The 24,435-nt window shown below is 46.1% G+C and overlaps 2 protein-coding genes across 5 annotated transcripts in view; one reads left to right on the forward strand and one right to left on the reverse strand.

Moving 5' to 3' along the window:
* SLC24A2 (solute carrier family 24 member 2) overlaps nucleotides 1-9,350 on the forward strand; it is a 223,059-nt gene extending 213,709 nt beyond the window's left edge. For all 3 annotated transcript variants that reach the window (XM_010988149.3, XM_010988151.3, XM_010988150.3), the window contains one exon: nucleotides 1,677-9,350. In XM_010988149.3, coding sequence (XP_010986451.1) covers nucleotides 1,677-1,926 — 250 coding nt within the window. In that variant the 3' untranslated portion in view covers nucleotides 1,927-9,350. The remainder of the gene's footprint in view (nucleotides 1-1,676) is intronic.
* Nucleotides 9,351-10,585: 1,235 nt separating this feature from the next.
* Nucleotides 10,586-24,435, reverse strand: part of ACER2 (alkaline ceramidase 2) — a 43,253-nt gene continuing 29,403 nt past the window's right edge. Inside the window, exon 5 of one of the 2 annotated variants that reach the window (XM_064490173.1) lies at nucleotides 10,586-10,878. In XM_064490173.1, coding sequence (XP_064346243.1) covers nucleotides 10,857-10,878 — 22 coding nt within the window. In that variant the 3' untranslated portion in view covers nucleotides 10,586-10,856. Of the gene's footprint in view, nucleotides 10,882-24,435 lie in introns of both variants that reach the window. The other variant, XM_064490174.1, reaches the window with a different exon arrangement.

Below are 24,435 nucleotides of genomic sequence, written 5' to 3' on the forward strand. Positions count from 1 at the left end.
CGCTACTCCAAATAACACTGAAATGATCATCTTTCAGAATAAAATTGCATCTGCATTTCAAATTATTCCTTATACTTGATCTCTGACAATAAACTTGATAGGTCAAAAGGGATTAAAAATGTCATATCCCCCAAAGGGTTTTTACCTATTTGTAGTGCTGTAAACCACACCTTCACCAAATTTCACAAATTGAATGTGTGTGTGTGTGTTTAGCTTAATAAGAGTACAGTGGGAGGAGACGGGAAGAGTGTGGAAGAGGAGTCCCTCAGGACAAGTGTCATCACTGCTCTTGGGCGCTCCCCTCCCCTTTTCTGACTCTCCAGTGCTGATCACAGGATGCCAGGGCTGCCCCCTCCTGCTGAGAGCTGGAATTACATCTTGCTCCCTGAGCTGCCCTCTGGAGCCCCTCCCCTCCTGCCATCGCCCACTTTAGTAAGTGCCTCCCAGCCAGGCTGTAGTGGGCAAAGCACCTATACTGATCGTTGCATCAGTCACTTCCCAGGTTACTATATACACCCGGATGGAGCCTGCATGTGCATGTGTGAAGGTCCCAGGAATTCAAAGATGGATAACTTGTGGGCTCTGCCTTCACAGGCACTCTCTCCAGCAGAGGGGAGAGGGGTGTTAACTCACTGCCCCTTTAACCACACTACTTCTCTCCAGCTATTTGCTTTTCCTTTGGAAAACTTTGTTTCAAAAGGGCATCTCCTCTTCCACATCCCTGATGCTAGATCAAGGCTAAGTCTCCCTTAGCTGTCTGCTTTGCAGAAGGCTCAGCCGGCTGGATTCATGACTCCCTAGTCATCATTAGGTTCATTAGGTAGAACTCGGTGGCATCTCACCTGCCACTTGGAGATCCACGTGCCCCTGAGTCATGCGTCCCCAGCCATTTCCTTGCCCACAGAGTCCTCACCCACTCCCTGGGTGGACCTGGCAGTTGGCTTTTCTAATGTCCTTTCAGGAGTCGCCACTCTGGATGGGTAACAAAAGATATGATCATATTTCAAAAGCCAAATGAAAAGGGAGAGAATGGGTATAAAAATACATAATAGCATCTTTAAAATTTTCATCACAAGCGTAAGATACAGTCTTCCTCAAATCTTTCAGAAAGACCCTTTTTAAGTCAGAAGTTTATCCTATCTTTTCCAAAATAAACAGACTATGTCACATCATGGCCCCCACCATCCACATTTATTTTCACTTGCTCTTAGATTTTTAATTAAGTCATTGCTATTCTCTCTCTCCATTTAAAAAATAATAATAATTTGGCCATTTTCACCACTAATTTCTGTATCTTTTCTCCATTTATTGTCTCCCCCTCTCATCCTGCACAAATCCTTCAGTTCATCTCTCTGAGGCTGAATCCGAACTAGGAAGGAAACCAAAAAATTATTTCAAACCAGATTTAGAAATCAGCTGCAGCAGTCATGTCTTTGATCTTAGTCAACCTTAGAACAAATTCTCTCTGTTCTCCCTAATTTGGTCGGGAAATAGATAAAGGCTTTTAAAGTTCACCTGGCTTCCTTATATGACTTCCTGAGCCAACCTCACCCGAGGCACAGTGAGCCTAGCAGGATTCTCGATTCGGATCATGGATCCCGAAGCTAACGTTCCATCACCTGCCTTCTTCGGTGCGTCTGACTGCTCCCCCGTGTGCCCCGCCTCTCCCCTCACAGGCTCCCACTGCCCTGGCTCCTGTACACCGTCATCCACAGATTCCAGCCCGTGGCCGTCAGCAGCAACGGCCTCTTCTGCGCCATCGTCCTCCTCTTCATCATGCTGCTCTTCGTCATCCTCTCCATCGCCCTCTGCAAGTGGCGGATGAACAAAGTGCTGGGCTTCATCATGTTCGGCCTCTACTTCGCGTTCCTCGTGGTCAGCGTCCTCCTCGAAGACAGAATTCTTGTGTGCCCTGTCTCCATCTAACAGGAAAAGCCATATCTTGAGCCAACAGCATGGATGGCCCCTCCCCGCTCTGGGTGGTAGGCTCCTTGATCTCCGGAGAAGAGGCAGCTGGCACACAGCCCTGGGTTTGTCGCGTGTCCCTCCTGGGCGGATTCGCGGAGGGGTGGATTCTCGCTGGGCCCACGCGCTTCCCGGGCTGCTCCCGTCTGTGCCTACTGAAACGGCTTCACGCAAGAGACAGGGAGAACCGACCTCGGGGGGCTTCCCTCCCCGCACCACTGACAGGTACTCCTTGCTGGTCAGAGGTAACGTTCCTTGTTACGATGCAAACAATGACGGAGGCAATATATATACGTGTAAAATATACATATTATATATAGATGCACATGAACACACCCCTGCCTGTTCCTGTAGTGTACCTCTTCCTGTAAGTACACCTATAGAGTAGTACATACCTGTATACAGACACAAAGAAGGAAAAATTATGTATATATAAAATCGTGTATATATATATATATACAAATACAACTGCATCTTTTCAGGGATAGCGCTAGTATATTTATAGTACCTATCTGAAGAGGGGCATCAACCTTCGGTCTGAGCTTTACCTCTTAAGTGCAAAAGGTGAACTAAGAGAATCATTGCTGTGACCTTCAGCTGACCTTGGAGACCCTGGGATTCTGCCTGGTAAGGTGGATGTTTTCAGAAAACAAGTTGCTGGAGGGAGGGCTGGGTGGAGGGGGTCTGTAGGGGCCCTGAACAGAGTCCTCCAGGACATTCCCACAAGCCAACCCGGGAAGACCATCCGTCCACCCCAGCTGGGGTACACGGAACCCACAGGGTTGTTGGGACATTCAGAGGTGAAAACCCAGACTGGGTGGATACTGGTTTGGGGCACAGAGAGGTGACCAGGGTTGGGTTTGGGGCTTTTTTTTTTTAATATTTCCCCAGCATGCAAGTAGAAAATATAATTGCAAACCAAATTAGTGCTCTTCTAAGACAGCAAGACTACATATAAACTGAACCTAGATTGTCCCAACGCATGTCCTGTTATCATCGAAAGAAGGGGGCAAGTTTAGCTGTGACTGTCATTTAGACATATTTTGATGCTAAGGGCTCATATATAATCAAAATGCCTGTCGAGAGAGAATACGCACTGAGAAACACCATCCATTAGAGGTGCTCAGTGGAACTTGCCCCCGAGTGGGAACGTAAGGGCATAGTTTTTTAAATCATCTTCCAGTGTGGTCATAAAGGGCTTCAATGACTGAAGAAATCATTGTTCCTCCAACCAGTAGAAAGAATTAAATTGACTCAGATCAATACTGCTTGGTTTCAGGCAGCTGCTTGGAAAGTCGTTTGCTCACTAGGAAGGTTTCTGAGTCCTGTGTCTAGTGGTGCCAGGACCAGGATTTGGTTAAAACCCATGCTATGCAGGTGTCTCTCCTGCCATCAGGACCCCACCTGGGACTCTTTCTAGCTTCCAGAGGAGTCTGCAGACAGCATTCAACAGCTTCTTTACTCTGGCTTCAAGCCAGTCACTCCAAGGTTTTGATTTCCAGAGCATTCATAGGACATTTCATTTCATTCATTCAGTGCCCCCAAGTTCTATTTGACACCTTGTATGATTCCCCAGGTCTGTGTCTATAGAAAATAAAACTAGCAGAGAAAAAAATTAGGCAGACTGAATTGGTGAAACATAAGCAGAGTTTTTCATTTCCCCAAGTCATTTCCTTAAAGTCAATTGAAAAAGTGGCGGACGGCCCATTATTCTGTAGCCATCCTGCATCTAAGTTAGCACATACCGCGTATGGGGAACTACACACCTGTCTTCTTCTCTCCTGTCTGTTGTGTCGCTGATGCTGCTGTGACTTTGTGGTGAGCCCGTACCTCCTAACACGGGGAGGCAGGATGCCGAACTCACAACTAAGTAAAGAGGAAGGGGGACCTAAGAGCCCTGGAGCAAGTTCGGTATTCCTTCCACAAAACCTCAGCTCACTGCGCGGAGCCCGGCAGTAACAGGCAGTGCCCATCGTGGCTCTTCTGAGTGGCCGCCATCTTGGTTTCAGTCTCTCCAACTTCGCAAAGTCGAGAGTTTGGTTGTGTGAGAGAAACCCATGTCTCATTCGTCAAGGGCAGGATTTTGTGTTGAGGCAAGAATTTGTGCTGGTTCCTTCAAGTGAAGGAGAATGAGTAGGTGAACATTTAGTTAACTCTGGTGGTTTTCCCTGTGCGTTACTTGAAGGGGAGCAGAGTTGTTTATTGTGTGGATGTGTATTATTGACTGGTTTATCAACTTGAAAGGAGGTTTGAATAGGTGACTCTGACTCAACTGCAGATAGATTCTGTAGAAGCAGAAAGGATGGGGGAGGTCTGGTGTAGCTTGTTCCTTTTCCAGCTTCCCCGTGCTCTCCCTGCCCCCTCACTCTTTCCCACTCATTCCCAGCTCACAGTGGAGACTCATCTGAGCAGCCACGGAGCATTTTACTTGCCTGGGAGCTTCCCTTCCTAGGGAGGGTTGTGGTCATTTGTGACAAGTTGCGTTTGAGAAGATACTGTTTCCCAGCCCAATTCCCACCTCAGTGGTGTGCAGTGTTCCCTCACTGGCTGGTCTGCAGGCACCCTCTCCTCGCCACTGCTTGCCCTTTCTTTTCCTCTGTAAAGTGTCTGTGAGGTTATGTGTTTGCCTTGGGTAAATCCAGAGAGACATGTATGTATAGAATGCAACCTTGGATTTTTAGGGGGGGAAATAGATCAGTGGTAGAGTGCATGCTTAGCATGCATGAGGTACGGGGTTCAATCCCCAATACCTCCATTAAAAAAAAGAATTAAAACAGTGGATCTTAAAAAGCGTTTGAATCTTTAACATAATTATAAGAATTTTCCACAACGTGGTTTCCTGAGTAGGTCGTCTCTAATGCCTTTCCTGTATGCCTGTGTAGATACATATATAAACAAATGTCTTCATACCTAATCTATATATACACACACAATACCACTCACATCATTGCCCTCTGACCCAGTCACACTCAGGATTCAAAAGCAGGAGCACTGAAGTGTGCCTTAGTGAAGGAAGAGGAAAATTGTGTGCACCAACAACCCAAGGGAACATTTCTTCCTGATCCCATGAGGTTTGCTTTTTGCCCAGGTACATGCCAACAGACACATATGCACCCACCCCATATATTTTCCTGCCCCAGGAACATAGATTTACAGCCTTATGGAAATGGCCAGCCAGCTCCCTAACGCTGATACAGAGGCAAAGAATGCACAACAGAAAAGTACAGGGGGAAAAAATTTAGACTACAGATACCCTCTTCGCTTTTCTGGAGCAGAGTATAAAATAATAACAAAAATTCAAAAGCCAGCCTCCTACTGTTCAATCTAAAATAAACGAGCTGTGCCCAAATGGTTCCATTTACCTGCAGCGAGCCCAGTAGGTCTTGCTTGTTGTCACCTCTCCTGTCAACCTGGGCCGTCTCAGGACAGGAGAGCAACTTGGTTCACGCTGAGAATACCCAGACAGAACCTTCTAAATTGCATCTGGGAGTGCGCATGCTGAGTCCAGCTGTGCTCTGAACCGGACTAGTTCCTGAAGAACAGAAGCTGGAGATTAGATGGTGTTTATGCAGCTTCCCGGACCTAAGCTGAGCCAGGCTGTGACAGATCAGGAAAACACAGTAACTTACAGAGACGAAGGACGAGGGTTGTTTTATCAAACTGGTCGATGCAGCAGAATTTCCTAGCGCTTTGCCCAGAAGATTATAAAAAGACGCAGGGACTGTTTCGTATTTGGGGAAAATGCTTTGTAAGGCTTCTAACAGGTGTCGGCTGACAGGGGCCATGATAATTTATTTTCTCGGGAAGATGTGAATCAGGTGTTTGGAGCCCTTTCAGCAAAACACAGCTGCCTCGCTGATGAGACATTCGATAATATTAATGCACATCATTGCTGGGCAGGGAGGAAGTTGGCAGACTCCCCACCGTTGCTCACAGCTCTTCAGCTCCTCTGTACCAGGGAGAAAGGAGACAAGCTATCAAGGGAAGCCCCCCTCCCAGACCGCCTTAACAGAAAGCTGAGCAGGGAAGTGACAACAGAAAGAGCTGCTGGCCAGATGGGCAGCTGGAGAAGGGGGACTCACGTTAAACGCTCTGCTGAAACTGCTGGATTGGGATGTCTGATACGGGTCTGATGACCCATCTGAATGCAGGCATATCAGCAAACGTCAGTGTGCTTTCTTTCTTTCCTACATCTGCCAACACACACTCGTGCACACGTGCACACACACGATTGTGAGGGTGCCATGATTCCTTACACCTGGACAGATTATTACTCCAGTAATTAAGTGTCTATACTGGAAGTGGCAACCCTGTTCTAGAAAAAATAAAGGGAAGCTGTTCTCAAGGTGATTTCTGGAGAAATCAGCTGTCTCCTGAAAGCTTGTTACAGAGGCTAACGCTCATTCTTGCTAAGCCAGTATCTTACATAACCACCTGGCTTAATATTTTTAAAAGCCACATCCTCAACTCCTATACGTCCCTTCGCAAGACTGTCTTCAATTAGTAGGTAAGGGCTTGTCGTGAAGAGAAAGTGAAAAAGTAAAGAATGAGGAGAGATAAGAAAGGAGAAATTCATTTACTTTTACTAAGATTCCCAAAAAAGCAAGTGTTGCATTGATATATATCCCTGTGTAGTTTAAAATAATTACAAGTGTCGGGCTTTTTTTTTTTACCCAATTTACATGAGCCTATATAGAGTCCCAGATAAAAATATATTCCCTTCTCAAGAAGGCCTTGGGAAGAAAGGTAAGGGGCCTCCGCTGCCTTTTTAAGTTCTCTCCTTGTCTCTGTAGCTTTTATGTTTCACTTTTAATCTCAGCGTCCCATTCTTGGAGATACCTTGCAAATGAGAAAAGCCAGGAAGGGCACACTCACAGCCAGCTCAACGCCATTACTTGTCCATAGTGCATCACAGTCTTTTTTTTTTCCACTTCACTGGGAGCTTTGAAACGCACGGGCTGGGAGAGTCCTTCTGTAGGAGGGGGGTCCGAGCATAGATGTTCCTGATATAACCCAGCTCCACCAACTCTTCACATTAACAACCATCAGTGTCAGGGAAGTCTTCCTTCAGGTTAACCCCAGCCCTTCAAGGTGATGAATTCACCTATTTTCTTTTTACTGGCAGAGAAGAGCTGCACTGGGGCACTCCTCACTATTTACCCCTGGCAGAGCTGGGAGTCTCTACTAGGTGACCCTTTATCTATTTTCATCAAAGGTATCTTTAGATTTTTATTTCTGAGTCTTTTTCTTCAATCTGCCTAATAATTTTTAAATTCTTCTCTACTAAGTCTTTTAAAATGCCATATGTTGCTCTGAAATCTTGGAACCTTTTGACTAATCAGGACACAAGGATAAGGTCTGAACAGGGCTGAATGACGGCCTCAAACCCAATGCTTTGCTGTCTTTTTATGCAGCCCTCTGTGGTCCTTACCTTTAGAAAGTCACACTTCATTGCTACTTCACATTAACCTGTGTTTCCTGTGACTCCTGTACATTTCTCCAAGACGTTCGGGTGAAGGCAGCGCGTATCTCAGCTTGGCCCCGTGCACTTGGATGGGTGTGTCCTGTCTACCATGAGCCCCTCTCCATTGGGCCTTCTTGAGTCTCAGCCTGTTTCTTTCCAACCCCAACTTCCAGCTTTCCAGTCCAGGTTGGGCCTGGTGCTTACTCGCCTTCCAGGTTCTTACCACCAACCTCCCCACTTTACTTGGACTTGGCAAGTCTAATGAGCATTTTCTCACATCTCACATCTTGCATCTTCACATTAAGGTGAAGATTCAAAAATACTAGACCCCTGCCCCCAACAACTTATGTCTTGTGTAATTGACTACTAGCGGTGGGGGAAATCCCTCCGAACTGATACCAAGATGTGTACAGAATTCACAACCACAAGAGAGTGAGTCACGGAAGTACCTTAAGAGCATCAGTAGGCTTCGACTCAGCAAGTACTACTAGGCATCTGTCCTCTGGTGAAGAGTGTGAACACTGGGTGAGGCATCGTCTGGAGGCCTTGGTGATGTCAAGCTCACATGCTTCATTTTTAAGGTCATAATCCCATACTCACAAAGACCCCAGAATGGGGGAGACACCACTGGAGATCATTCAGGAACTCTGGACTGCACTTACCTGCACTGACTTACCAAAAGGAATTTGTATTTTTGCTCTCAGTGGGAAATGGGAGAAATGGTTGGACCACCTCTCATCACCCAGCATTGCAGCACACTTACTTCCTCGTGCAGTGGGTTGGGTGGGAATTGTAAGATTGCTGATTGGGGTCCCGGCCTGGGACAATGGGCTACAGTTCTCCGGGACAATGGGCTACAGTTCTCTGGGACAATGGCTACAATTTGCTCCTGGATCTAGAACTAAGGCCTTGGGACTGACAGAAAGCACTCAACTAACTGAAAGAGTACACTAATTTTTTTAAATCGTGTCAAAAAAAATAATGAATGAAGCCTGAATCCCTGAATAAAATAATTTTAAGGCTGAAATTACCTGCATGAATTAAGGATAGATAATTCCTTGCCATTTAATTAACCAAATCTCCAATTCGCATCAGGATAAAACTGAAGGACAATGGATGCCTTTTGGGTTTTCTAATTTTTTAATATTGCACTTTATAGTACTTCATAAGAGACGATTGTCTTAATTAAAGCCATAAAATACCAGTAATACATATATTCAGGGCTTCTGAATACAGTCAATCAGTAAGCAGTCCATGAGTCATTCCTGTTTTGTATTGTTTGTTGTAAATTGGAGTTTATCTGTTCTATTTTTCAAGGGATTACTGTTCTAGACAATCCTAATCTCCAGATAAATTTTAGGTGTGTACTTTAATAAGACTAAAAATCAGAGAAATGGTTCATTTCACGAAAGCACTCTTCACTCTCAAAATAGCTTGTTACACATTTCCTTTAAATAGCAAGTTCTGATGCTACATTTAAAGTATTTCCTTTTTTAAGTTACAGATTTACTGTTTTCAGGAGTCCATTTGTTATATAAAGCAAGGTTCACCCATATGGAGAGTGAAATGGATAATTAGCAAATATTTACTTGGAAAATTTAAGGTTTATTTGAGTTTATATAAATATAAGACGGATCTAAGAAGTTCCCTTATAAAAATGGCAAGTAGAGATACACAGTTTATCAACTTCTTATGCCTAAATTACAAACCTTCCTTGGGAGGACTTGTAAAACAGAAGACTTCATAATTTGTTGGGGGTTTTTTTTTCCCTTTTCTGCTAAAATACTCAATTTCTGGCCTCCTATGGTAGAATACTTACACACATATACACATAGATGTTCCCACAACTAAAAGCTTTTAATGTTTCACTCCATCACAACTTTTTATATGATTTGAGTGAAAGCTGAAAGAATGACTAAAAGGCACTAAGCCTAGAAATAGCCACCACCGAGGTACCTAAGTTGTCGATGTAGAGTAAATACATGTGTTAAATTGAACAACCCGATCAATTTTATGTTTAAATGGCCATTTGCCCTAAAGAATGATTGTCTGGAGCCAGAGCCAATGATGTTTTGATGTTTCTGTTTGGGGCTGTTTTGTGGTCTGAAGCATTTCTCCAAAGGGCAGAAACTCTCCACCTGGAAGAGGGAGTCTCATTGGCAGATAGTCCTGTTGAACCCTGCACACAAAGTTTATATTTGTGCCCTGCATCTAGCCTGGATGCTTTTCTTCTGCTCCAGTTTTTCAAAACTCCAGAAGCAACAGCTTCCATCAACAAGAAATCCACAGTCTCAAAAGAGCCATAAGAGAAGTGAAAACTAGCTTCCTGGTTTAATGAAGTGGCTGCTAGAAGGAAAGGAAAGGAAAGGTAAATTATACTACTTTTGTTCTTCGCATATTGTTAAAACAGAGAAAATGTTGTCAACATTGACCCCAACGTAGGCATTTGCCCTTAACTTGTAAACTGTTTTTTGGGCACGTTAATTACAAACATCAGAACGCCATTTTTGTAAAGGATCTTTTTAGGGATAGATGTCATCTCATGCTTCCTGTCTGCCTCCGTTTTAAAGAAGTGTTTTAACCTCTATCTTGACCCCTCCAAGAATCCAGCTGATGCACTTCCAAATTACTTTTGTCATTTTGTGTGTGTTTTGTTTGTTACGAGCAATTTTCACTGGATGACGAGATGTATGGAGATTTTGCGTCGGTTTATTCTCTGTGAATATGTCTGTACATAGACCGAAAGCTATATTTATTTGTACATAGGCTGTTTGGATTAATGTGTTTCTGTCACATGGACTTCACCCTGATAAAGGGTACTTCTTCACTGTGTTCATGTTACACTTTCCACACCTTTGTGCTCCTACTACTGATAATCAACTCATAGAATATCTCACTTTCTGTAACTAAGTCTCCTCGGTGTGAAAAGTAATAGTAATAAAATTATTGACTCGAAGTGTTGTTTTGCTTTGGAATAATCTTTACCTTCAGCTAATCAGGACCCTTGGAATCTCAAGAAATTGACACAGTTGTGGAAGATTCACTGCAAGGATTCAAAGGAACAGAAGGACAACAGGAGTTACTGTTAATTATAACTACCATTACTGAAAAATCAGCCTCGCACCCTGAAAAACAAATTCAAACTCAGAGGCAGAGTTTTGGGAGCAAAGAAGAGAGCCGCTTTATTGCTTTGCCCAGCAAAGGAAACTGTGAATCCATCCTGGGGTTGGGGCTTGGTGATTATATAGGCAAACAGGACAGAGATAACGAACAATAGAGTCTTTTACAAAAATTTATCTTATGTCGCGGGAACTTCTGGTGGTCCGTTAAGTAGGTCGTTGCTCTCGGTCTTGGTGTTATCAGGTCTGATCCCTCTGGTGTCAGCGAGGCTGTTGGAGGATCTGGCCATTCCTTCAGTGTTACCATTTCATGACCTTTCTGGAAAACAGCTTCTGGGTTTTGAATACAATGGATTCAGGATAGGGTGTAAATCATAGCGTTGGGGCTGCTGAGCATGTAATCATTCAAGCAAGTTAAACAATAGCAGTAACAAGGAGTAAAACCGGTTAGTCAGTCAGGAAGAACTCCAAGAAAAATTAATCAAGCTGTGAGCTGTCTTAGCATCAGGGAAGCCATCTTGTGGCTCCTTCACTGCCACTTGTGGCGTGCTGGCTAATGTCGTGTGAGCTTTTCAGTGTCTGAGGGAGATTTGTGCACTGAAAGGACTCCTCTAACAACTGAATTTTAATTAATGAAATATACTGAAAATTGTAAATTCAAAAGCCTAGTGTTCCCTAGGCTTTTAAATTTACTTTAGAAGTCTTGTATAAATCTATTGCTTCTAGATAAAAATAAGAATTCATACTCAGTTTTTCTTTGATTACACTCAATTAACTGATAACTTTCAAAGATTAAATTCTAAATAACTAACCGAGTTTATGAATTGGGTTCCCTCAGGAACTTTTACACATTTAACATCCCTGACTTCTCTCAAACACCTCAAAATCCTGACAGACTTACAAAACTAAAAACAAAATCTTCCTGTGCACTTAGCAATCCCAATCAATCTATCAAATTTGAATAAAACATAGTAAACTAGGTTATCCAAAACATTAAAATGCCGTTTACAAACTTAAAAGTTTACTACACCTTTAAAACTAATATCATAAGTCTAATACGATACACATTTCAAATCGTACTCAGAGAATCTAGTATGCCAGATTGATTTCAGACACCTTAAAATACAAATACACACAAAATATCCCAATGATTATAAAGCATTCTTAAATCATACCAAAGTATTAATACTATGAATTTGACTTACTTTATTATCTCTGTATTTCTACAGTGTCCTCCCAGGCTTTAAAAAGTCACCCCACTATTGAGCAGACCTCCCACCTCTGGGAGGAAGAAACGATTGGGATCAGAAAGCCTAGCCTGGCTGCAAACGGCACATGAAGACAGATTCCACTTCAGTCCAGGTGTCAGGCTCGTCCAGGACATGAAAATGTTTGAGGCACACCAAAGTCACCAAGAGTCCCAGAACTTTTGGTGGCCTTAGGAATCTGTACCTACAGATAACATACAGAAGTACTAAACTTCTGCTGGTCAGTCTTGCCTCTAGGGCCATCTCATACATTAAACACAATTTGTGTATTTCTATAGGGACAGACCTAAGACATTGCCAACCCAGAGCTGGCAAACACTCGGTACATTACGCCACTCATGCTCCTTCACCCACAGCAAACATCAGTGATCAGGCACACAACCATACCCCTCTATACTGTTATAGCCGAGCGTTGCAGGCAGCCACCACCTGGCGGCCCCAGCAGCGCACAAGAGGAAACTAAAGTGCCATGTCTTAGCCTAATCTATAAATGAGGACATGAGGACAAGATGAGCAGTGTTGCTTTCCTGGGGTCCTACTACAAAGCAGTAGAGCTGGACATTAAGACCTGCTTTTTGTTTTGTGTGTATGCTTTGCTGCAACTTTGCCAAACCCATCTGCGGTGTTACACATGTTGCTGTTTTATGTACCCAACCACGAGGCACAGAGTCCCAGGGGGAGGGTTTGCCACTTACAAGGCAGAGGAGCTAGAGGCCTGTGGTACATTTAAAGGGCGTTAGTTAGGTCATAGCCAGTGAGTAATAGCAACTTGTAATTAATGAGAATCGTGTAGGAAGAAAAGAAAGGCTTTTCCTGCTGGGACTGAATAATGGAATTTACAGTAAATAATGACAATCACCTCAGGGACAAAAAAATAAATCGATGCCCAAATTTGGTCACAAAACTGTTGGAAGTTATGCATATAACTTTATCAGCTGCCAGCAGCCAGTGACCCACGTCCTTGAAATGGAATCAGGTCAGGGAAGGATGTAAACGCTCTGGCTTTCCCGTCTCCTCTCAAGAGCTTGCTCAAATGCACAATCAGTTCCCATGGGAGTTCCACTGGCCCTCAGGGAAAAGGAAAAGAAAAATGTTTTCCACAAGGGAAGTAAAGCTATTTGTTCCCCATTGGCTTGATGCAGGGATGGCCTTTAGAAGAGTCTGGGAGGTGAGTGGAAGACCTTGTCCCCAACATCCTCAGAATCCTCCTCCCTCCCTGGACTATTGCCTAGAATTTCATCTTAGTGCCTTATCTGTCCTGCTCAGGGATTCTCAATGAAGACGCAGCACCCAAAGGGCATATTAGAAACAGCTGGGGGCTTTTCAAACTCCACAGGTCAAACGTGGCCCCACCCCCAGCTGCTATCTCCCACCTCACCAATACGGGCACTCCCAGGTGAGAGCTGTAGCAAGCTCTCTGTGTGCAGCCTCAGTGTTCCATGGGGAAAAGATGGAGACTCCTGCTTAGCGTAAGGCCCTGATCCCTGTGGAAACTGTAACTGGCTCTAGGAGGAGTCCATGCCTTGAAGTTTCTACAAGTGACCGGGGAGCGTGCCTTGTGCTCGTGGTCAGGACCTGCAGTGTGCCAGGCACAGGTGTCAGCACTGGGGGCGCAGAGGAGGCTGAGTTCCAGCCCCGGTTCTCAAAGACTTTGTGGTCTGCAGAGGAGGACAAACACGTGACGAGTATAGGCCTTGTACTAGAACAAGCATCCTGGAGGGTGGTTAAGAAGCCAGGCTGCCCAGGTTTGAATCTCAGCTCTGCCACTTAACCAGCTGTGTGACCTAAACCTCTCTGTGCCTTACTTGCCCCATCTGTAGCTTCATGAGAATTGTTTTACATGCTTTAAATCTGTCAATATTTATTTGGAACACCCTAGAACAGTGCCTATCATAGTAGGCAATACACCCCGTTGGATAAGTGAGTGCTGTAATTGGGCGTCATGATGCCATTGGAGTTCACAGGACAGCCTGGTTAAGTCCATCTAGGGGTTCAGGGAAAGCTTCAGATAAAGTATGACCCCTGAGCTGAGAGTAGACTCTAATGAGGAAACCCTGACACAGATGTTAGCAGTCAGCTCTGTGCTCTCAAGACCAGGCCCCTTCTGCTCCGGGCCCCTGGGTCTGATGCTAATGTTTCCCTGGAATCACTGCGAGCTGACCTCCCCCCAACAACGGAGGTCGGAGGTGGAGGTGCAGGCAGGACTGCCCTGAGCCCGTTTTAGCATCCTGGGTGATGAGTGCTTTCTGAAATGAGTTGTTCTGTAACAGGTCTTGGATCTAAGATATATCACATCTTGTGTCCTTTCCTCAAGGACAAAGTTCACTTAAGGACCTTGGGTCATGGGTAGGGTTACTGCATGAGGGTCCCAAACTGCATGGAGTCCTGCCACCACTGCAGAGTGACACCCCCCCCCCCCCGCCCCAGGAAGGTCTGAGAGAAGTCCTGTGAGCCCCAGGAGGGAGGATGTTCAGGAGGCACTGATGATAGGGCAGGTGCTGCTTGTTTCGCAGAAAGAAGATAAATTGAAGCCCGCGCGCGTGCGCGCGCGCAACAGCCCAGCGAAGAGCGAGCCTGCGTGAGCGCACACGGCAGGGAAAGCGCTAGAGAAAAACCCTCCTCGGAAAGAAAGCTTTTAGAAATACGCAAAGGGTGTTTCTCAAGAGAAGGGACATTTTTCCTGTTCTAAAGCAAGAAATCTTAGTAACAAATCTAAAGAGCCTTACCTAGTCTCACAGGGAGCTAAGCAGGGCCCTTTCCTGCATCTTTCTGTCTCTGCGGAGGGAAAGGGAATGGTTCTCGAGCTGCTGAAACAGAACCTTCCCCCCTCCAGTTGTCTTTTATTTTCTCCCTTTCTGTTCTAAAACAACGACTCTAAAGAGCCTTACCTAGTCTCACAGGGAGCTAAGCAGGACTCTTTCCTGCACCTTCCTATCTGCGGAGGGAAAGGGAACCTTCCCCCCTCCAGTTCTTTCTTCTCCCTTTCTGTTGGAGTGCCGGCAGGGGGATTAGAAACCTCCTGATGGCTGCTCTGACACCTGCCCTAGTTTGGCAGGAACTAATCTATTGGGAAGAAGCGTGGGGGTGACAAGAAAGCAAAGGAGAGAATGTCAGATCAAAGCGGGGCAGCAGGCCCCGGCTTCCCAGCCTCCTGCCCTCGCTGAGCATTGCCAGATGCCAGGCTGTGGGGAGAAGGCGCTGCCTCCACGCACCCCAAAAGCAGATGGGGTCCAGCCAACACTACTGTTGCTGCCAGGCCTCCTTCCTGGCCATCTGTTGCCAGGGCAGTTGGGGGAAGGGGGACTTTAAGAAGATCTTCTAGAGGAGACTGCCAAAAAAGGGCCAGGTGGGAAGAGAGGGGCAGGGCTGACGACCCACACTGAAAAAAAGCAAGCGGGAAGGTCTGGGCGCTGCTGCCCTCTGCAGGCCAAGCGGTAGACTGTGGAGATGGCCCCAGCAAAAGTCTCCAGCTCAATCTGGGCGGTATCTCAGTTTCCTACCAGGAAGCCTAGGAGTAACAAAAAAGAGACAGGCTGGCGAGGTCCCGGGGACCAGCTGCAGCCATAGTATCACCAGGGAGGAGCAGAGGCTGAGCTGCCTTAGGGCAAACCTGATGGCCTGTGGGGTTTCTCACCTAAATGCAAACCGTGCTGACATCTTCAGAGGGCTTTTTAAATGTGTGCGGGTGACTTGGGGTTTTCCAGTGACTCTGGAGCACCGCTGGCATTTAAGGGGCGTAGGCCAGCATTGCTAAATGTCCGCAAAGTGAGGGGAAGTCCCGAAGGGAAAATCTTTCCACTCAAAATGCCACCTGCTCTCTTCCAAAAAATACTGATAAGACCTGGCCTTGCTGGGCTTCCCCACCTCCCAACCTTGCCCCCATCACTGTTTCTCAAAAACAGGGACTCCGGGACTCACATATGTCTAACAACACCCGCAGTGCCTAGTTTGAGAACTCATTGCCATCCATTACAGGCAATGGCTGAGAGAGTAGAGGGGGGAGCTGTAACGTGTGTGCCGAAGAAACCAGGACCACAAGGCTAAGAAAACCAGGCTCTTCTAAGTTCTACTGAGTTATTGTCAGCACTGCCTAAAAGAACTTTCTGTGATGAAAATGAAATGTCCTTTATCAGTGGCCACTAGCCACCTGTGGCTAGTAAGCATTTGAAATGTGGATGGTGCAGTTGAGAAGTAAACTTAGTACTTAACTCATTTTAAACTTAAATAGCCACATGTGTTTCGTGGCTAGTCTGTTGTACAAGGGAGGATTGGTCATACAGTTTTGTATAAAAATGCTGTAGTGGGAAGCTTCACCCAAAATAATCCTCAGGGGAGGGAGACACACACACACACACACACACACACACACACACACACACACACACACACAATGTTGGTACAACTAGCAATTAATCATGCTATTCATTAATCTCTTCTAAATGGAAATGGTGAAAGATTCTTTTAAGTGTCAGTTAAGGACATACAATTAATCCACTCAGTTATTCAGATTTAAAGAGGCTTGCCTCCTTCAAATGTTGGCAGCCAGCAGAAGCCAGGGACGGCAGCTCCGAGTCTACCAGCTAACGGACTGAATGAGGACAGTGAAGGCAAATGGGACCATTTCAGCAACTAATCTTTCTCTTCTCTTGACTTTAGAGACCCCCTGTCCTGTTTCTTCTAATCACTGTTCTTCTAAATGTTAAGAGAACGTAATCAAATGTTTACACCACAGAGTTTGACCCCTAGCAATGAATCTAGCCATGACTCAGTGCTGGGCAAAGCAGTCTTCCAAGATGGCAGGCTAGAATAGGAAGCCCTCTGCTGAGAAAGATGATGGGGCACATCACCTGGTTAGCAGCGTTGGCATGTGTCACTTGGCTATTCAGTGCCCACTTAGATTAGAACCCCAGCTGCAAGTACCCATCTGTTTTAGTAGATCTCGGAACAAGTGAAGGACTTCCAATTAAGGGAGCACTTGAATAAGACTTTGTCTCCTCTGGCCAGCAAACAGGATCCACTGGGCACTTCTGCTCCAAACCTTGTTATTTGCCTTTTGAATTCCCCGAGGCTGGGCCCCGGGGAATGCAGTAAGCAAATCAGCAACAGCTGAAGTGAAGAGAAGCCATATCAGCATTTTCTGCAGAACTGGGGCCTCAGTCAAAACCCTGAGCCCGCAGAAAAGGGGGTGGGAGAAGCAGGTGATGAAAATGGAGAGTGGCGGGGCTGAGACAAGCTCCAGAGTGACCAGGAGGATTGGAAGAAATTCCGAAAGTTGACTGTCACGGCCCACACAGTGTGAAGCATCACAAAATGAGGAAAGATAAACAGCAGATGGGGAAAGGAGGAAAAAGGCTGCACAAAACAGCGTTTTCTTTCCAGAACAACATGGGTCAGAAATCCAGTCCATGCTCTGCCTGGTGTCCTTGCACATGCTGAGCGACCTTTGAGGGCAGGGCTTGTCTTGAGTGGGCCCACAGTAGACCCTTCAAATACTAATCAGTTTGAAGTCATGGTGACTTTCTAAGCTGGTGCCTCTCAAACTCTGGTGCAGAGACAGCACCTTATGATTAGTTAAAACAGGTCAAAGTTTGAATTGTTATTTCAGTAGATTTGGGATGAGGCCTGAAATTCTATGTCTAACAAGTTCACAGGGAGGCCTACGTGCTGGTCTCTTGGACAACACTTTTGAGTTATAAGCCTTTATTTTTCCCTGTTGGTCACAAGCTAGCTCATTGGGGTGGGAATCACACCTGGAAAGGCAAGGACATCAATCTGATCCCCGTCAGTGGGGTCTCTCTGGTCCACAGCTGCAAACTGAAGCCACAGCTTCAGCGGGTGACTGTGGGCCTTTGTTAGACACACGCACCCTCTGGACCAGAGGAAAGCCCGTGGGAAGGGCTGCCCATGTGACAGCCGGGCTGCTGGGGCGGGGGAGGGGGTTGCCCTGAGCGACGGCCGCGTTGCTCTGTAGCACTAACCCTGTGCTCTCTCCTCCCCAAAGTCCAGTGAGCCCTAGTCCCTGGATGTTGATTTTAGAATCACTTTTAGACAACGTCACTCAGAAGCAGGATTACAAACTAGTCCTGTCCCCCGGCTGATGAGCTGATGTGGAGTTGAGGAAGAGCCTGAGCCCAGGTTGTGGCTGTGCTGGGAGCACTGCCGGGCTGGGTCAGCGGTGCCTGAAGTCGGGGAGAGATGGGGACAGCTGCTCGGGCACACTAAGCAGGCCGTGACGCTCTTGCAGGGAGGCCTGTCTTGCCTCCTCTGAGAACCCAAAAGGGAGGCTGGCGGGCAGTCACGGGGCGAACCCCCCAGCGCCCCTCGGTGCACACTCAGTGCGAAGCCCCCCACAGGGCCGGGGCCACGGCCACACACTAAAGAATCAGGCCCCGGGTCCCCTGAGCCCAGTCCTGTTAGGGGTGCTGAGAACATTCCTCGGGTGTCCTCTCCCCCAACTAGGCTGGCTGCCTCCCAAGAGAACCTGCACCCAAAGGGCTCTCAGTAGGCTGAGCAGCACGGCAGACTCCACACTTTTTGAGAAAACTAATTTTAAAGAATCGGAAGACCTGAGTTTTAGTCCCATCTCTGCCGCTTTTAGGGAAGATATATGACTTCAGTTTCTTTCTCCAGAAAATGGAGTTTAATCATGTGGCCTCAAATTCCCTTTGTACTTGTTTGTAGGCTGTGGAGATTGACCATCTCAGGGGAAATTCAAACAATAGCACGAGGTGTCCATCCACACATCACAGCTGCCCTCCTTTCCCTTTGTGGCAAATTGGATTTTTTAAAAGACATTTTGGTCCTTGGTTAGTGAGTAACTGCTGTTTATACCTCAAGTTCTCCAGGAAGTTTAGTCCACGTGAGAGAACTAGGTTGGCAGAGAGTTGGTACTTTCTGCCTGACAAAGAAAGATGAAGTGTGAAGGTCCTAATTCAAAGTTTCTGGAACTGCTCTCTTGAAAGTAAAGGCAATGATCCTCAAAGGCCACCTGTGTGAAAATGACCTGGAGCAAATACCAAGGTCAAGGGGCAAAGGGTAGAGTGAAATAGCATTTTTAACAAGAATGATGCCCCGCCCCACCCCCGTCCATGTGATTCTTACATGCACAGAAGTTTGAGACCCACTCACTGGGGCTTCCTCCTCCCCAACAGTGATTCACTTGGGGTAGAGGTTGGGTGGAGGGGAGACTGCTTCACACACAGCTGTGCTCAGACAGCAAGCCCTGGAAGATGATTTCATTAGGTGCGTCTGGTGTTGGCTTCAAGGTTGCCTACTTTCACAGGTGTTTACTGGTTGGTGGAATCAAAAACAAGGTCCTCAGTTAAGAGATCCTACTTTATGGCTACGGCTTTAGCTTTGGCTTTATTTTCATTGGTTTCACACCATGCATTTCAACAAGATGATTTTCTGTCTCCAGTTGAAGAAACACGTGTGTGTGCAGATACAGTGTGCTTCAAAAAAAAAAAACCCAGGCGCGGTCTGAATGCTGATCATATATTTGAAAGGCAGACATGCTATCGTAGACTCAATATGGGATCTGACCAACAGCTCGGCGGTCGTGATATTCATGTGTATATTCACGGTCGGAACCGCCTTCTACGTTAAATAGCAGAAATGTTACAATATCAGCATTAACCCGGATATTTGACTCATCGAAGTGTTTTAATTGGAGTTACTAGATTTCCATGATGTAAAATGTAAAAACATTAGAGAAAGGGAAAGAGAAGAAAGGGAAGGAAACAATTTGATAGCACTTGCCACCATTTTCTGTCTCTGGCCAGACTATGAGCTATAAAGGGCAGGAGAGAGACTATTTGCAAAAAAAAAAAAAAAAAAAAAAAAAAGGCATTATTCCTCTGCCTGTTCCCAAGTCTCTTGGCCATGACTATCAAGAGGTAGTCACCCTTCCCTGGAATCTGGCCTGGACTTGTAACTTGATTTGACCAATAGAACGACTAACGGGACATTATAATCCTCAGGAGACTGGCAGGCTTCCACTCATGTTCCTGGGACCTGAGAGACAGCGCTTGAGTCAGTCCAGGCCAGACTGCTGGCGGGGGGGTGGGGGGTGGGTAGAGACAAGCCATCCTGGCTGAGCGAACCCCCCAGACCCGCCAGCCCCAGCTGACCCGGCAGCTGGCTGCAGACCCCGCGTAAACTCAGCCAAAACCACAACTGGCCAGCGGAACCTGGCCCAGTTTTAACCCACTCTGTTTTGGGGGTGTTTGTTACATAGCCAGAGGTAACTGATAGAGCGGGGCTTGTGTTTGTGTTTTGTTCGTCTTTATCTCCACCCAGCACCGTGCTTGGCACAATGTGACAGTCGATGAATAAATGTTGAGTAAGTGAATGAAGAAATGCACAGATGAATGTGGCTGGGCCCGATGAGCCTTTAAGTGCTCACTTAAGTGCTTCACTGCTCAGTGTACCGATGGCTAAAACGGCATCCATCCTTGAGCTCTAAAAGTAGGAACATTTCAGAACTCCGCCTTTCTGACAGCAGCGGTGTCCCTGTTATTAAGTAACAGACAGGAAACTGGGTACCCCCTGCTCTGAAGTCTGAGGCACATGCCTATTATTCTCTAAAGAACTCAAACCATTAATTACTTTTTGGAACTGCTTCCTCTGGAAATTCACTTCCTTAACCTATCTGCAGAGCAGCCCTGAAATGCCGACTCCCCACATCACAGAAATAACCCCCCCACCGTGGTTTGTTCCCTTCTGCGGAATTATGGGCTACATCTCCCCGGGGGCATAATCAGGGGCTGTGAGAAATGGAGTGAGGTATCTGAGTGTGCTCGCATGCCGCCTGCAGAGTCTGACAGTCGCCAACCTGCTGTTCATAAAAAGAGCTAAGTCCATACAGGCCTGATAAGAATTCAGGGCTGCCGCTGACAGCCAAGCATGTGGCATGTGTGCATCAAGGTCCACGACCAAACCCAAAAACAAGATTAAAGAATGAAAAAATAAGGCCTTAAGAAATATCTTCACTGCATATTTGCAACTGTACTTAATGTTGATAAACTGTTACAGCTGCCATGAACAGGATGGAATTCACGTCCTGTAACTGTTCAGAGTGACAACAGGGCTATGTGTGACTGCTGCTCTGTGATGATTCAGCTTCTTTCGTCACTGGTCTGTATCTGTAGTATTTGTGAAATCTTCATTTATACCTTAGGCCTTCGCTTGGATGGAACCTGTTTCATACGTAAACATTTGTTATTAGGATTCTTTTATCATTGGCCTGTGACAAAGTAGTACTCTCTCCCGCAAAAAATCACGAAGGGAGACAGAAGAGATAACTCGTCTAGGTCTTATTGGAAGAACTTCACGCAGAGCTCAGGACCTTTTGAGCCTGCTTAGGAGGGAAGGGCGTGGAGAGGTCACAAACATGACGTATGTGCACAGGGGGCCGTGTCTCCTAAGGTAGCTTCTAGTCAGAGAAGAGGCTGGGGACACAGTAATGAGAGACCCATCTTGGAAAGTGCATGTGCTTTGGGAACAGATCAACAGCTGCAGAAAACTTTACTGGTGGCCTGAGAAACATTAGTCTCCTTTGACCCTTCCAGGACTAAGGGGGATTGCAGACCTCAGGCCTCCTTATTCTGATTCTGCTGGCTGAGAATTTTGAGCCAAAGATGATTTTCATGACCAGGGCAATCACCCCCACATCCTTATTTCTTCTTACCCAGCTGATGGGAAAAGGACAGAGGAAATGGAATACATAAAATATTGAAAACCTGGGGCTTTTTTTCAGTATGGGTACCGGAGAATCATAAAGAAACCACTGAGTACTGATAAGGGGAGTAATTGCTATCCAGGCAGCAGTACGCAGAGTTCTAAGAGCGCCTGTCATGGGTTAAACTGCTGGCTTGGGTGACAGTGGTGGCAATGTGAATGCCGGTCACAGAGGGGGTCATGCTGGAGTAGGATGGGCCCTTAGCCCAATGTGACTGGTGTCCTTATTGTTTAAAAAAAAAAAAAAAAAAAAAGAACCTGGACACAAACACCAGGGAAGAACACTGGAGAGGAAGGCAGAGACTGGAGGACACGTCTACATGCTGAGGAATGCCAAAGGCTACCAGCAAAGCACCAGGAGCCAGGGGAGGGCATGGAGAAGAGCCTTCCTCACAGCACCCCCCCCCCCAAAAATGCCAAGCTGTGAGGACACCTTGATCTCAGACTTCTAACCCTCAAAACTGCAAGACAATGGATTCTGTTGTCTAAGCCACTCAGCTTTTGGTACTTGTTAGGGCAGCCCTGGAGAACCAATACAGCACCTAAGATTCCTGCCCCAGGTATCCACATTCTGAATAAGTCCCTGTCCCTGAGTGTGAATGGGACTTGTGAACATAAGATATCACTGCTGTTGTTAGGTTAGGTTACCTGGCACAGGGATTCTGCAGATGTATTTAAGGTCCCCAGTCAGGTGACTTTGAGTTAATCAAAAAGGGAGGTCATCCTGGGTGGGCCTGACCTAATCAGGTGAGCCCTTAAAGGAAACTGAGCCATTCTCTGAGAGTTCAAAGTGTGACAGTGTGAGTGCCTACAGAAAAGGCCGGGGTGGCAAGGGGCTAAGGTTGGCCTGTAGGAACCAGGAGTGTCCTCAGCAAGAAAACAGGATCCTCAGTCTTTCAACCACAGGAACTGAATTCTGAATAAGCCTAGAAGGAAGCGTAGCGCTCCAGATGAAAAAGCAGCTTGGTGACACCTGGATTTCGGTCTTAGGAGACCCTGAGCATGGAAGCCAGTTATGTGACATGCTTGGACTTGTGACTACAGAGCAGGGAGGCAATAAATAGATGGTGCTTTAAACTAAGCTGACAGTATCTTGTTATGCTGCCATAGGAAAGTAATACAGATGCCAAGCTCTAAGCTATGAGAATAATTATTTTGAAACAACCAAAATGCAATATTGTGTGTGGGCTTTTTTTTATTATTATTATATTCATCATAAATAGAAAAAAAAAAAGACTAGCAAAGCTCTTTGGATTCCCAGAATGCAACAGGGAAAAGAAAGTTTTCAAATACACTAAAAATAAGTCTAATTGCCATCCGTTGGTAAGGAGCACTCAAAAGAGGTCTTACATACCTAAGGAAGCATAACGAACCCACCCCCTCACCTTTCAGGCTCCAAATACATGTGTGGCTTAATAGGAGGAGGGGAAGAAAGGAATTTTCTCCTTCCCACTGTTACCCACTCAGAAGCAATTGGTGACAGGGAACAAAGAAAGCCACGTGACTTCTTATTCTATGGCCTGGCAGATAAGCTTGGTAGGGGAGGGAGGGGACCCTGAGAGAGCCTGCATCTTGGGAGTAATTTGACAGAAACCAGGCAGTCCACTGACAGTGGGCAACACTGACAGACTACTTCAATGGATTTCTAGGCCCAGCTTCTAAATAGTCTTCCTGTGCTTCAGTGTCTGTTTCATACTTGACCAAGAGAATTGGGAGCCTAGAACACAGAGTAGCAAAGTTGTCATGGGATTAAATGAACTAGTATATATAAGGTGTCTGACATACACAGCACAAACCTGATACTTGGTGGGGTGGGGAGGGTAGGAAGGCTAATGGCCCCTCAAAGACATCCACATCCTAATCCCCATAGTGAACATGTTAGGTCACATGGCAAAAGGGGATTAATTAAGGTTGCCCATGGAATTAAGATTTCTAATCAGCTGACCCTGAGAAGGTGCACAAGTGCAAGGTTTAAGAGAGATGTGAGTTAACGAGAGGTGAGGTGCCTATTGGACGTCCAAATAGATGGCCGGGAAGGACTTGGACCTGCAGGTCTGTCACTGAAGAGAGGTGGCTTGGACTATGGCACCAGAGGAGGGAGGTGTCCACGTGCACATACACCCCAGCTCCTGGGAAGGTGTGGGATGGGGTGTGGTTCCTCGCTGTGGCCACAAGATGACGCTGTCACCCGGCATTGCTTGGTAGTGGGTTATCTTGATTATTAGCTGCCATTATTGAGCACTTACTATATGCCCACTGCTTCTCTATACTTTGTCTAATCATTGTTTTAATAGGACACTTTTGAATTTGATAAGCCCAACTTGGTGCCCACCTACACAAAAATCTTTACCTCCTTTGCCATTTTGAAAATGAGGTTAGTTCTCCTTCCACAAAGGATTTAAACTTAAGAGTTCCCACTATACCTGGGCCCAAAGAGGTTGCATAACTTGGGAGTTTTCAGATAATTATAGTGAGTCCTGGGATGCTTCACAATTGGGGAAGGCCTCGCTTGTGCCATTGACAGCGACATGCTGAAAGGCCACTAGATGGCAATGTTACTCCAATAGTCTCACCTGGTCCCTCCCACCCCGGCGGCTAAGGCTTTCTTTGTTCACGGGCATTTATCAAGGTCTTTGTGCATTTTCTGTCCCCCAGGGTCCCTGGCCTTACAGTCAGCCACTTTGCCATCAGTACAATACAAAAAGCCTCTACTGACTTTATTGCTATTTGTTACCTTTATAAAAATAGCATTATGGTCTCTGTGCTCAATTGTAAAAGCAGCTGAATCACATTTTGTTTTAGTGAGAAATATAAACTAAGCCAAAAAAAACCCAGCGGAGGTTGATCTTTCCCTTTTCGTGAGTTAATACCCAGAAAGACT

The sequence above is a fragment of the Camelus dromedarius genome, chromosome 10 (assembly GCF_036321535.1).
Source record: "Camelus dromedarius isolate mCamDro1 chromosome 10, mCamDro1.pat, whole genome shotgun sequence".
In the NCBI taxonomy this organism is placed as follows: Eukaryota; Metazoa; Chordata; class Mammalia; order Artiodactyla; family Camelidae; genus Camelus; species Camelus dromedarius.